The sequence below is a fragment of the Aedes albopictus genome, chromosome 3, assembly GCF_035046485.1.
Source record: "Aedes albopictus strain Foshan chromosome 3, AalbF5, whole genome shotgun sequence".
In the NCBI taxonomy this organism is placed as follows: domain Eukaryota; kingdom Metazoa; phylum Arthropoda; class Insecta; order Diptera; family Culicidae; genus Aedes; species Aedes albopictus.
Genome location: NC_085138.1, coordinates 197,574,551 through 197,589,304, shown reverse-complemented (window position 1 = coordinate 197,589,304; position 14,754 = coordinate 197,574,551). Strand labels below are relative to the sequence as shown.

The following is a 14,754-nucleotide window of genomic DNA, read 5'->3' as shown; positions in this document are numbered from 1 at the left end:
ATCGGGCCATTCTACACAAAGTTATAAAGGTTCTAGAAAAAAGGTATAATTCGACAGTGATTTTTCTTAAGGGCCTAACTGACTTGATCGATTTCCCCTCGTCGACTCTCTCTTACGCTAATAACTTGATCAAAACAAACAAAATCATTATTCTTTTTGTTTCTATAGCAACATGTAGTCGTCTTCTTCGCATTTCAACCAAAAAATCTTTGGAAAACTCAATACAAATTCTGTGATAACACAAAGAGAGAATCGATGAAGAGAACTCGAAAATGTCAGTTAGGCCCAAATGAATAATCAGTGTCGAATTATCCGATAGCTAACTTTGAGCTGTTATATCTCCGGATTCAATGATCCGAATGCAATAAAATTTTGATCATTTATGACTTATATAATGAGCTATATAAAACATTTGACTAAACTTAAAATTCTTCACACGAAAGAAAATTATTTCGATTAGATTATTTTTCTAATATAACACCAATTTATCCAAAACTTCATCATCGTTTCAAAATTCGAGATAGTAATTATAGTTCATTTAAATTCCCTCTAATTGAATTGAACATATTTATGTTTCAAAGGAAAGCAACCAAATAGCCTTCATTAAATTGAAAAAGTAATGGGATGCATATGAAAAATAGATAAATTTACTGAAAAAAACATGGAATAAATGAAAACGCCATAACGCCATTTTTTCTTGTTAATAATTTCAAATTAAGTCAACTGTTTTTCAAAGTTCATTATATTAGTCATTAATGATCAAAATTTCATTGCATTCGGTTCATTGAATCCGGAGATATAACAGCTCAAAGTCGGCTATCGAATAATTATACCTTTTTCTAGAATCTTTATTACTTCGTGTAGAATGGGCCAATCTTTTCCAAATTTGAGCCACTGATACACTACCCATGATCGCATATCAGTCCCATATTTGCTGGGTTTCCTATGCATATGGGACAATTATGCGATCATAGGCAGTACACAACTAGTTGATGAACTAGTAAAAATTTGAGAATATTTAATGCCCTTTTCGAAAAGCTACAGCGAGTAGAACAGTTTTCGAAAAGTGAAAATTTTATTTGTCCCAGTTATTTTGAGTATCCTCTGTACATGTTGGTAAAGAAACTGAGCGAGTAGGACAAACCTTGGCAGCAGCGTTACGATGGACGTAAATATGTTGGATATGTACTGAAAATTTGTAATTAGAAGGCATAGAACGTTTCAATTTGCAAATTGAAAGATTAAATTGTGCAAAAACCGCGTTCTGGCGGAGTTTAGAACCACGATTCCGTATTCGCTAGACCGGCGCTTTAAGGTTGAAGGATTCGTCATTGATAAAATCGTCGTCATCAGAAATTCGAAAGCAGTTTTCTCACTCAAAACTTGAATGATTGCATTGAAAATGTATTCAAAGTACTCCATTCTGCACCCGCAATACAGTGAATACATTTTCATTGCGGAAATTTCATCTTTGAACGAGAAAACTGCTTTCGAATTTTCAATGATGACGATTTTGTCAATGACGAATCCTGCAACCTTAACCAACTATGTTACAGTTACAGAACAGGTAATGATTCTGCGGAATAGAAAGCCAAACTGACTCCGAGTCCACTCCCTTTTTTTGTTGGATGTGCTAGCTAGAGGAATTTGTCTACCTTGGATCCTTGTTAGCTGTTGACAACAATGTGAATCGTAAAATACGAAGACGCCCAATCAGAGGAAAGCGTGCCTACTATGGGGTCCAGGACAATATACATCTCAAATTGGTGCAAAAACGTTAATAAAACTGGAGATCCTCTAGTCTATACACACGAGTTTTAGACCATGCTCGAGGAGGATCTAAATCTAGTACGATTGTCAAAGCAATAGAAATAATCAAAGATTGCCTTGGTGATCGCGACGTTTAATCAGTTTAATCGGTTTACGCTGTTAAGTGAATCCCCCTTTTATGTTCTCTATGTCTGTCAATCAACCTTCTGCCCAAGAGCATCGCCACGGGCGTCCCTATCCGTATTTCCGGGTCCTGAATAGGGACCCATGTTCACACCGGTGGTATCTAAACGGGAATGAACAATAAGGACGCGACATGGGATTAGCGATGGGTTTCCACATTTGGGGGCCCACTCAAATCTTGCACTGAGTTGCTATTCCGATGGTTTGTGTGACGTCACTTTCTTTATTTATACATTTTGCGGTGAAGTGAGCTGAGCTGAGTGGATAAATAAAGCAAGAGGTGAATATTGATGTAGGGTAACGAACCACTTGGGCAGCGGCCGGTATTTTGGGCACTCTTCGCTATAACTCAGTCAATTCCAAACCAATTGACTTGAAATTTTGTACACAACTAGATACTATCTCATCGCGTTCCAAAAATTGTGTCAATTGGTTCAGAATTGGCTGAGTTCTAGCAGAAAAGTGTCCAAAATAGGACCCCTGCCGAGATGGTTCCATTTCCCTACTTTGTCTTACGTGACAAGATGTTTTCCAGAACCCTATCACAAACAAACAGACGCAGTACTAATAATTCCCACGTACACCGATTCACGTTTATTCAAAAATTTAATAGTTGACCAACTGCTCATCTGTGGCGTTCGCAGCGTTTTTGTTCAAGTTTTACATTCGCTCACGTAGTTTAGTCAAGTTTTACATTGTCACGTAGTTTATGATTGGCCACTCTATAGGCCAAACTCAGTCCTTTTAGATTGGGTGAATATGTTTCCACGACTATGATTTTGAATAGCAAACATATCACTTGAAAGAAATTGCTATTAAAATCATCGTCATTAAACATTAATCCCCAATGCCAAACACGCTATTTTACAAAACGCTCAGTAGGTGCCGGTAGTGAGCGAACGTCAAGCAGAAGCAAAAATTATGTGAGACGGCGAACAATTTGCAAACTACAGAATAGTTGTTTAAATTTTCTTTAAAAAATAAAACGATAAGAGATGACTAGAGGGAGACCGGAGACGTCTGCTTGACTGTGACAAAATGTTAGAAGTGTTACGTGTGCTTGTCTGTGACCCTTTATGCCATTTTATGCAGGATTCATCAAGAGTTTGGATATATTTAATGTTTTAGTTTCTACTACGTCCGATAAAAAGTAAGGACCACTTTTAGCAACGCACGGTGGAAAATCAACATGTTTTTGAATTCCCTAAACCCAAAATAGAAACCACTGGTGGGAAGGTGGGATGCTATCCTAAAATAGCACCCGAAAAGGAGTGGTATAATAGGGATAGCTATGAGGACTCCCGTGGCGATGCTCTAAGTAAAGTGTCCTAATTAAGCTATGGATTTCGGCGTAAATCAAATTCCCATTTATCCGACAAAAGTGTAATAATAGTATTTGGAATCATTGAGGACTTACAGAAATCAACTTCAAACCGGATTACGTGTAGAACAGTATCGAAGCGGCCATCAATACACAAGCCAGCGCCACCCACGGGGATTTCCGTTCACCGATCCGTGCTAGCTTCCAAAATATGCCCATCATTCTGCGGATAGTTGGAAAGATGTTTCCATTAATTCGTTTATATGGAAACCATACCGGAATGGCGTTGTACTTACCCAGTTTTATTCCTATCAATGAAAGAAGGAAACAGGGACCGAAGATACGCACAGGTGCAGATTGCCAGCAGGATCACCGAGAGCAAGCTTTGAAAGTTGAATATCGCACTCTGAAAGAGGTGGTAATTTGCAGTTTAAAACGATGAAAGTGAAACGGTGTAATGTCAAAATTGAACTAGAACTTACCATTTTTAGTATCTACAATAAAACTAAACTTTTAAAAGCAATATTTTACTTAAAAATTGATTCTCAATTTTTGACCAGTGATCCGAATACGAATGACGTCGACGTATTTTTTGCTGTTTGGATCCAATGAGGTACATATACAGGTGGCGCAGATAAACATTGCAAACCACTAGTTGTCTCTTTTGTTCTACCGCTGATCGAATGCAACTCAATTAGTGACGTCACTAATTGAGTTGCATTTGATCAGCGGTAGAACAAAAGAGACAACTAGTGGTTTGCAATGTTTATCTGCGCCACCTGTATCTGTACCTCATTGGTTTGGATCAGGTTTCGGAGTCATACGACAGTGCTGCCAAACATACTGAATTGTTAACATGGAACCGAATACGGCTGAAACAAAAGCTGCTCACAAGCCTCATCAGAGAGTCTTGAATTTGTTATGCGTTGATGAAAAATCAAAATATTTATCGTGAAACAAACTATAGGAAATGGCTTCAAAACCTTCTCAAAATCGAGCTCATAAATTTTACAAGTAGTTTAAAGTTAAGATGTGTGTGAAAATTTTCTGGCAGCCCAGAAATTTGTTTGTAACTGGAGAGCTAACGTGGCGCACTTGATGACAGTTAAATTTATGTTTGGGCCACCCTATGAAAAGCCTCCTTTTCGATGACCCGATTGAGAATTGCAAACCACATCTAAAACAAAATGTTATAGCAACTTTGATTGGCATGATAAAATTTAATTAAACATGATTGATTTACGACCCCCATTAATAGCAAACTTATTACAAATTTCAACCCAAGCAATCTTTCCGACATTCATTGCTTCGGAAGTGGATTTCTAGTACAAAGTTGTGGCAACGAATGTCTATCTTATTTTGTTCTCATTACTTGTTCGGGACACCGCTCTGAACAGCCCGCGGTGTCAGGATGGTGAGGATAGTTCACAATCAAAACATAAACATTCTTCCAAGCACGAAGCACGTGCATTCAATAGTCGGTGCAATCTTGTGAATATTCGCATAGTTTTTAGATTTCTGCATGTAAGCTTCGTTAGTTTTCGATAACGCAGTGTATGTTTAGTTGAATAAAACAAACTAAACAATGTCCAAGTTCAAGCAAACTAACGCGCAGATATATGCGAAATCGGCGACGGTGCTGTCTCCGGATACAATCTATTGGAAAAAGCTTGGGGTAAGAAAGTAATATGCTACAATGTAAATATCTGTTTTTTACCGTATTGATTATTTTGTAGTACACAGCGAAATAGAGTACAACAATTAATATAACAAACAATAATAATAAAACATTCGCACTAACCTCCAATGATATAAAATTTATAATATCTATAATATAGGGGGACTAGGGGCATAATGGACACCCGGGGCGAAATGGACACCCCTGTTTTTGTCGAAACCATTGATTTTTATATTAAACTTTTAATGCATAAGTGCAAAGGAACAAGTAATGGTTCTATTTTTTAAATGTACCATTTATATTGCCCCAAAATAATTAAAATATCATTAAAATTGAAGTATGTTTTTCATATGGTGGATTTCTTATAATTTCGAAGCAGCATCAAATAAGGTATCACGAGTGTTGAAGTGTGTCCACCTTAAAAACAAGTGAATTGTTACCTTATCTACATGTATACGAAGATTTAGAAATTGATGAAGTATGTTATTTTTGATCAGAATGTACTTAAGATAGCAATTTTAATGTTGTAGTCGATTCGGGGCGAAATGAACACTTGCAATTACGAAAGGATGTATGCGCATTGCATACTGTTAGGCGTTTTAGTGAGTTTGGAAAAATCAATCCGATAATTTTAGCATAAAGTTTATTTAATTAACTGTGATGTTATGTAAACTCGTCTTAGATGGAGTCAGACGCGCCAACTTGGTCAAATTATTGGGGGGGCAAAGCCTGGTTTTTCTGATTTTTTGTATGGGAAAATCGAAAAATCATCAAATATTGGGGGGGGGGGGCAAAACCATGCTTGCCCCTGTTAAAGCATCGAAGCAATCGGTGCTAATTTGAATTTGGCAACATCATGCCGTTGCTATGTATTTTCCATAGCAACCATACTTGTAGCTCATAGACCTGAAATAAAGATTTTTCATTAGTAGTTCAACCATTAACTGGACCACACGTGTTCAATTCATTTTCTCCCGGAAAAGTCTCTTCCTTGCGGCCGAATCTCCAATAGGTTATTGGCCCAGCCGGAGGTTCCAGATCAAGAAAATTGAAGCGTGGACGTTTGCTGTTTTTTCCCGACGGAATGGAGTGGGCGAAAATTGTGAAGTTGAATAATTCGAACTACCAATCATGGTCGTTCTCCGTGAAGGCGTTGCTGCGAAGGGAGCAGCTCTGGAGGCACGTGGAGCCGGGTACCCCGCCGGTACCGTTGACGGACGCTTGGACGGAAAGCGACGAGAGGACGCTGGCCACGATTCACTTGATGGTGGATGAGAGCCAGTACGGGCTGATTCGTGACAAGACGACGGCGAAAGACACGTGGGCGGCTCTGAAGGAACATCACGAGAGGACCACGTTGGGGCAACGGGTGACCCTCCTCCGTCAGATCACGAACCAGAATTACAAGGTAGGTGATAACATGGAGGCCTATCTCGCCGAAATAGAGAAGCAGTATGCACGTCTCGAAAATTCCGGATTCGAGATGCAAGAGTGCCTGAAGGTAGCGCTGATACTGCGGGGACTTCCGGAATCGTTCAATCCGCTGACGACGGCGCTGGAAGCACGCAACGAAAATGAGCTAACCCTGGAGCTCGTTAAGGTGAAGCTGCTGGACGAAGCGGATAAGCTCCGGAAACGGTCCGGTTCCGACGAACAAGTGCTGCGAACGGGCGGAGCAAGTGCATCGCAGAAAAGCGTGGTGTGCTATCACTGCGGCAAGCCCGGACATCGGAAGCGAAATTGCAAGGCGTTTTTGGCGGAGAGCAGCGGCAAGATGGATCAGAAGCGAGAAAAGGCCAAGGCCAAAACAGTGCGCGAAAACGACGCAAAGTCGTTCACGTTTATGGTGCGGTCCGATAAGCAAGATTCGAGTGCGTGGGTGATCGATTCGGGCGCGACGTCCCATTTAGCGAAAAATCGCAGTTCTTTTACGCGTCTCGATGAAACTGTGCGTCCGATGATGTCGACCGCCGACGGTAAAGTGCTGCACACGGCAGGTGTCGGTGACTGTGAAATCGAGTGCGTGGACGGTCGTAATGAAAAAGTGTCGATTACGCTAACCGGTGTGATTTTTGCCCCGGGACTTGAAGGCAATTTGATTTCCGTACCGAAGCTCGCGGAGAAAGGTGTGCGTGCAGAATTCGATGCGGACCAGTGTCGATTGGTGTACAACGGGTCGGTGATTGCGACGGCGGATCGCACCAGTGGATTGTACCGACTAAACGTGGCTGAAAAATCGTTGCAAGTGAGTGATAAGCAGCACAACGGCGATTGTCTGCACACGTGGCATCGAAGGCTCGGTCACCGAGATCCGGATGTGATTGGCGATATTGAGCGGCGAACTTTAGCTACCGGAATGAAGATCAAGCCCTGTGGCATCCTGAAGACCTGTGAGTGCTGCGTTGAAGGGAAGATGGCTCGGCCGGCGTTTCCACAGGCAGCCGAGAAGAAGTCGAAAGCGGTGCTGGATATCGTGCACAGCGATGTATGCGGTCCTATGACAACATCACCGGGCGGGTGCCGATATTATATGACGATGATTGATGATCACAGCCGCTACACGGTCGTCTATTTCCTGAAGGAGAAGTCCGAGGTCGCCGACAAAATCCGTGAGTATGTGAGGTTCACCGAAACGCAATTCGGGAGGAAGCCGAAGGTCATCCGTTCCGACCGGGGTGGCGAGTACACCAGCAAAGCTTTGCGCAAGTTCTACGCAGAGGAAGGAATCAAGGCTGAATTCACCGCTGGGTACGCTCCACAGCAAAACGGCGTGGCTGAAAGGAGAAACAGAACGTTAAACGAAATGGGACTGTGTATGCTGTTGGATGCTGGCTTACCTCGTCGTTTTTGGGCAGAGGCTGTGAACACAGCGGCGTACATCCAGAATCGGTTGCCATCATCAGCGATCGGATCGACTCCGTACGAGATCTGGTTCGGTGTGAAACCGGATTTGCAGCACCTGAAGGTATTCGGTTGCAGCGCCTACGTGTGGATCCCGCCGCAGAAGAGGAAGAAGTTTGAAGAGAAGGCAACCAAAATGACCTTCGTTGGATACGCGTCCGACAGCAAAGCCTACCGTTTGCTGAACACTTCTACAGGCCAGGTAGTCATCAGCCGTGACGTGCGATTCCTGGAGCTCGACGAAAAAGGTAAAAGCGTGAAAGATGGCACCATTCGTGACCTACCAGGTGAGTGCTACAACGACGATGAACAGGTTGCAGTTCGATTGTACGATTGTGCACAAACTGGCGAGCAAGTTCCCCACGACGATTCCCAAGACGAGGAAGAATTTTTCGGATTCGAAGACGACGACGATGACGGTTTCATCGAGGCAGTACCAAGGCAGGAGGAGCAGGCTGTCGTTCCAGTTGCTCGGGATAATCTGCGGCGTTCACAGAGGACGAACTTTGGCGTTCCACCAGCGAGATACGACGGCACGATTGGGCTGGCCGTGAGCGAGTGCGCAGAACCAGGTACGTATCGAGAAGCGATTGCGAGCCCGGAAAGCGAGAAGTGGAAAGCTGCCATGGACGAGGAGATGGCATCTCTTCGTGATAACGACACGTGGACCCTCACTAAAGCACCCCAACAACGCAACGTGATTGGATGTAAGTGGGTGTACAAGTGTAAACTGGACGAAACTGGGAAGACCGTGCGATACAAGGCCAGGTTGGTCGCACAGGGTTTTTCCCAAAAGTACGGAACGGATTACGATCAGGTGTTCGCACCGGTGGTGAAGCAAATCACGTTCCGTACCGTGCTAACAATTGCAAGCAAGCAGCGGATGATCGTCAAGCACATCGACATCAAGACCGCGTACCTGTATGGCGTGCTGCAGGAGGAGATTTTCATGAAGCAGCCTCCGGGGTACTCGAATGGTGATCCGTCTACCGTGTGCCGCTTGAAGCGGAGTCTCTACGGGCTCAAGCAGGCTGCGCGGGTATGGAACCAGCGGATTGATGCAGCATTGAAAGGCATGGGGTTTCATCAGTCATCGGCTGACCCGTGTCTCTACTTGCGAATCGTGGACGGCGTGTGCACGTACATTTTGATCTACGTGGACGATATCGTTGTGGTGTGCAGAACGAAGCAGGAATATCGGAAGCTGGCGGAGTCTCTGAGCAAGTCCTTCAAGATAGCAGAGCTGGGGGATTTGACATTCTTCCTGGGGATCAACGTTCGACGAGATGAGGACCGATTCACGTTGAGTCAGAAGTCGTACGTGCAGAAGATTTTGTCGCGGTTCAACATGGAGAACTGCAAAGCATCTCGTGTTCCGATGGCCAGTGGATTTGTACAACAAAAGGAGGAGGATAGTGACTCGTTGGCAGATGGACAACAGTACCAAAGTCTGATCGGTGCTTTGTTGTACATCGCTGTCAACACGCGCCCGGATATTGCGATCTCGACCTCTATTCTCGGGCGGCGCGTCACGAAACCAACAACAGCGGATTGGAACGAAGCTAAGCGGGTGTTACGTTACCTCAAAGGTACAGCGAACTACGAGCTGCGCCTGGGTGCTGATAGCAACCTTCAAGTGGAGTGTTTCGTCGATGCGGACTGGGCTGGTGAAGTCGACGATAGGAAGTCCAACACTGGCTATATTTTCAAGTTCGGCGGAGGGCTCATCGGCTGGGGAAGCAGGAAGCAAACATGCGTGTCCCTGTCAAGCACTGAAGCCGAGTACATCGCGATGGCGGAATGCCTACAGGAACTGCAGTGGCTTCGACGACTGTTGGGCGATTTGGGCATCCGTCTGACGTTGCCCATAATGGTCAATGAAGACAACCAGAGCTGCATCGCACTAACCGCGGCGGACAGGACGTCTCGAAAGTCGAAACACATCGACACCAAGTACTGTTTCGTTAAGGATTTGGTAGCAGCTGGTATCGTCTCCATTCGGTATTGTCCCACGGAGCAGATGGAAGCGGATCTCCTTACCAAGCCTTTGGGAGCGGTGAAGCTGAAGCAGTTGCGAGAAGCCATAGGGATTCTACCACATGATGTTGAGGAGGAGTGTTAAAGCATCGAAGCAATCGGTGCTAATTTGAATTTGGCAACATCATGCCGTTGCTATGTATTTTCCATAGCAACCATACTTGTAGCTCATAGACCTGAAATAAAGATTTTTCATTAGTAGTTCAACCATTAACTGGACCACACGTGTTCAATTCATTTTCTCCCGGAAAAGTCTCTTCCTTGCGGCCGAATCTCCAATAGCCCCCCCCTAAGTTGGCGCCTATGGATGGAGTAGTATATCTGTGGTATTGATCTCCGTAGGCAAATTACTTAACTGGTCGATGTAACCAAAGAATAAGCATAAAATATGCAGGGGTGTCCATTTCGCCCCGTACCTTTCCTGCCAGCCCTCAAAACACATAAAGACATGTAAATGATTGAAAGACGTAGAAAACAAGTTAAAGTTGTAAGTCAACTGACAATATGTTAAGTTCTACTCTGTTATACAGGCCTAACGTACTCATTTGCTTAGGGTGTCCATTATGCCCCTAATCCCCCTATTATGTATGATTTTCCTTGATCTGTCCAACAGGGTGTCGTGATGTTACTACTAAATTACAAATAGAGATAAGTGACATTTCAACACACGAGCACTAGTGCGGATTTTTTTCCAAGGCTACTCAAATTGTATATGCAAATATTACCCAATCGAATTGTAAAACTAACGTCCGGGGTAAGAGTGCAAATGTTTTCCTCGCAGTTTCACAACTACATCTACAAAAAAGGCACGCATACATTTGAACGTGATTATCACTATAATAATAACAAACGGTGATTCAGTTCGCGGTAAACGCGCGGGTATACAGCAAGACCGTGCTGAGGAGTGTCCGTTCAATTCTCGATCCGTCAAGGAACTTTTTGTAATGGAAATGTTCTTAGCTTTCTTGGGTAGGACATATTTCTTTATTTTTCATGCCAAACTTAAAAGAAACGACTATTAGAAGTGATAATCTTCACAATAATTGGCGTGTGTGCCAGTCAGGTACCGCATTTTCTATTAAACTTAGTACCTGTTTGGGACGAGAAGCCCAAATTTCTCGAGGCCCCATTAGGCCCTTATCCATAAATCTACAGGCAGCGCTTGTAATAATGCAACCAGAGCAACACACTCGCACAAAGTTTTTAGTCTCTAATTAACAAAGTCGACTTTTATCTTCTTGCAATTTTCCAATTGATTTCAGGTAGTGTATGCAAGGGCAGTTATAGCCAATAATGATACCCCGTACATATAAGTGCTTAGGTCAGTGGTGTTTAAACTGCGGCCCGCAGAGTACTTAAAAAAAGTAATTATTTAATTGTTCAAAAAAAAATGAATAATATTTTTTTATAATGCTTAAAAGTTTCATAACATTTGTTGTTCATTTTTGATAATATTAATTAAAAATGACAATATCAATGCTTTTTAACAATTTCTATGATTAGTGAAAAAGTTTAAAAAAAGTAGCAAAACTCTTACAAATATTGACTGTAGATAACTTAGTTTATTTTGATTATTGGTTGGTCTGTTGGTGACGCTGTTGGTCTTACTGAGATGAAATTGAAAGTGTTATTGTTATAAACGACAAATACTTTTTAGAAGAGTTTTTCATACAGTCCACAGCTTAGTCAATTTTGCTATTTTTTCTAATTAGTGGGAATTAAGTACTATAAACAAACATTTTGATCAATTCTGTTTGTAATAAGAAATTAGCACCGAAAATATTAAATATTTATTTCTTTTGGTTCTCTATTTCAAACTAATCAAATTAAACTTCATGAAAATTCACAAAGAGATGGAATTCTCGATGACTGTTATTTTTTTCACCGTCCTATTTCATCACGTTGGGAACAGTTTGCTGACGTAGTGTACGGTTTGGATAAAAACAGACCCAAAGAAGGGTTAATGACCAAACTAAGTTTTTTGAGGCAAAGGTATTTAAGTGACAAGAGCCGAGAATTTCCAAATATCTATGATTTTTGTTTGAAATTGCATTTGTGAAAAGATTATAACACCCTCAATAAGTGTTAGAGTTAATTTAGGTTTCTTTTTCTTCAAATGATGATTTTTATTCTGCGGCCCGCGACTGAGCCGCAAAATCACAATTTGGCCCGCGGTATGCTTCAACCTGAGCACCACTGACTTAGGTCATGTTTCAGGTTTATTGGGCTTAATGTGTTAAGCCCAATAGACGTTCGATAACATGTTAACGTATCACTTAGCGAACAAAATTCGATAACTGCAACGTCTGACAAACGTCGATAAATCATCATTTTTCGTTTTATGAACGTCGAGTTTGATAGATTGTTTATTTATTTATCTATTTATGTATTGACAAAAATACAAAAAGTCTTATGATAACTGTTAAAACGATTTAACTGAGATCGATGTTAGAATATGAGAGGCGTGATCTTGCTACAATTGTTTAATTTCACATTTACAGTTTACTAACTATATTATGTTTCCAGTTAAATACCGAATTAGCGACATTTCTTCTTTTACTTGCGCTGCTTTTGCCTTGCGTTAAACACAATGTCGGAAGTGGGGTGCTGTATTGTACACCTGGTACTCAACCAAAACTCATAAGTATTGGTTATCAAATCTAATCTTAATAAGCTTACAACTAAAACACAATCCAACGTTTAAGTTATTTCAGAACGCTGAGAGTTTGGATGACAACACCTAGGCTTAGTGTACCAGTTGTGGCTATAGTACCTCAAATTCGCCGTAGTGGATTTTCAACCTTTAATTATGCAAATCAACAAAAAAAAATCGTGTTCACAAAAGACGATTGCAATCATTCAAACATCACAATTTGCTCAAATTATGATAGAAATAAATCATTTTCCTTAATTTTTCGGCTTCCTTGCACCCTATTTCGCCATAGTGTACCAGTTATGGTCAATCCCATAAGGAATGCATGTAAATAGTGCGAAGCGGAACCCAAATTAACAAATGTGTCCATAACTGGTACAGGGTTCCTATCATTGGCACACGCCGTAATAAATACTTAAAGTAGTTTTGGTTCCGTTTCTATATTTTTCCTGTAAAGTATGAAAACTAATCAATCATTTGGCATATCGATGACATTCGTAGGTCTTCTTATTTTTGTAGAAATACTTTTCCTTAGGTAGTGCGATAACTGGTACAGGCACCCTACTTAATTGCAAGTTTACGCTAACTTAACACAAAACGTTTTATTATCTTTTTAACAGGTTCCCACTCTGGTGAAAGAATTCGGAGCAATCGACTTCATCGACTTTAGCCCCGTCGAACCGTACGAGTTCGCCGTGACAGCATCGGTGCGCGTACAAATCTACAACCCGGTGACGAAACTTGTAGTGAAGAACATCAGCAAATTCCAGGAAGGCGCCCACGGTGGATCCTACCGGAGCGACGGAGAACTTCTGGTGGCCGGTGATGACCTCGGTAAAGTACGAATCTTCGATCCCAGCTCGAAGTCTATGTTGAGATGTTTCGACGGCCACAAGGCTCCAGTTCATCGGACGTTCTTCAACGCCGATCGGCATCATGTCAGTAGCTTCTCCGACGACAAGACTGTGCGATATTGGGATATTGCCACGGAGAAGCACGTCAGTACGTTTTCGGAACATTCGGATTATGTGAGGGCCGGCTGTACCAGCCCGGTGAGTCCCAATATAATCGTATCCGGGGGTTACGACAAGAAAATCAACATGTACGACACACGGACAAAGGAAAAGGTTCTAACGCTGGATCATGGAAGTCCCGTGGAATCGGTTATCTTCCTGCCTAGTGGAGGCATTTTCATCAGCGCTGGAGGTACCTCGGTCAATGTATATGATGCCCTAGCCGGTGGAAGGAAGATCGCCCAATTGTCGCAGCACCATAAGACTATTACGTGTCTGACACTGGCCAGCGAAGGAAAACGCCTACTTTCCGGAAGTCTAGATCGCCACGTGAAGATCTACGATATCGCCACCTATCAGGTGGTACATACGATCGATAACTCCAACGCCGTGCTGAGTTTGGGAGTTTCCAAACAGGATGATACCCTTGTGACTGGAATGGTTGACGGTTTGATTGCGATCCATCGACGGGATGTCGACAAGGATAAGGATGATGCCGAGCTGAAGAAGGCTCGTCAGTCAAAGGCTCGGGCCCGGTATGAGAACATTTTCGAATCGGCAGACCAAAAAATCGGTGAGTTCCGTCACGACAGGATAGAACAGTTCGATCGTATGTTGCGGCAGTACGAGTACTCCAAGGCTCTGGATAGCGTCATGGTGCCCAGCGTGATGGGTAAAACTCCGGAAAAGACCGTGGCGTTGATCAAGGAACTAATCAGGCGAAAAGGATTGGATCGAGCGCTCACAAAACGAACACATCAGTTTTTGGTACGATTCATAAGCTTTCTCTTGCGGAACATTGGAGACTATCGATTTACAGCAGCTCTAGTCGATGCGGCCAACATCTTGCTGGACGTGTACGAGGCGGATTTTCAGCAATTTGCCGGAACCGAGGTGGGTAAAATGCTCATCAATCTCTCGCGACGGTTGAAAAAGGAGGAGCAAATCATTGGCGATTTCCTGGAGGTCCAAGGACTGCTGGAGATGATTTCCGCCGCCGCCGATGTGGGCCAAGCCGTCAACGAAGACGAGGAAGCCGAAAAAGTGCTGGAGAAGGAACTTCAGGCATCGGCGAATGCACAGAAGCAGGCGGTTATTAATATTGATTGATTTTTGAAATATATTAACGTCCGTATTGGGAAAGAAAATGCTTCTAATGTTATTGTTGATAATTTCACATCAATACCTATCATTATGA

General features: G+C 42.6%; 2 protein-coding genes across 2 annotated transcripts; one reads left to right on the top strand and one right to left on the bottom strand.

Annotated features, from left to right (window-relative positions):
• Window positions 1-3,320: 3,320 nt before the first annotated feature.
• LOC109411665 (protein kish) lies at window positions 3,321-3,888 on the bottom strand. Its single transcript, XM_019685227.3, has 3 exons — window positions 3,757-3,888; window positions 3,571-3,680; window positions 3,321-3,497 (listed from the first exon to the last, which is right to left on the bottom strand). Exons 1-3 carry the CDS (start codon window positions 3,757-3,759, stop codon window positions 3,392-3,394), a joined length of 219 nt encoding a protein of 72 aa, XP_019540772.1. The 5' UTR covers window positions 3,760-3,888; the 3' UTR covers window positions 3,321-3,391.
• Window positions 3,889-4,680: 792 nt separating this feature from the next.
• On the top strand, window positions 4,681-14,704 carry LOC109428125 (U3 small nucleolar RNA-associated protein 15 homolog). Its single transcript, XM_062858257.1, has 2 exons — window positions 4,681-4,949; window positions 13,164-14,704. Exons 1-2 carry the CDS (start codon window positions 4,860-4,862, stop codon window positions 14,664-14,666), a joined length of 1,593 nt encoding a protein of 530 aa, XP_062714241.1. The 5' UTR covers window positions 4,681-4,859; the 3' UTR covers window positions 14,667-14,704.
• The last annotated feature ends 50 nt before the right edge of the window (window positions 14,705-14,754 follow it).

Bases quoted from the DNA above. Each gene is read 5' to 3' on its own strand.
- LOC109411665 (XM_019685227.3), bottom strand. The intron at 3,498-3,570 runs GTAAGTACAACG...AACTATCCGCAG, and splicing joins ATTGATAGGAATAAAACTGG to AATGATGGGCATATTTTGGA.
- LOC109428125 (XM_062858257.1), top strand. From the start codon at position 4,860: ATGTCCAAGTTCAAGCAAACTAACGCGCAGATATATGCGAAATCGGCG. The intron at 4,950-13,163 runs GTAAGAAAGTAA...TCTTTTTAACAG, and splicing joins TCTATTGGAAAAAGCTTGGG to GTTCCCACTCTGGTGAAAGA.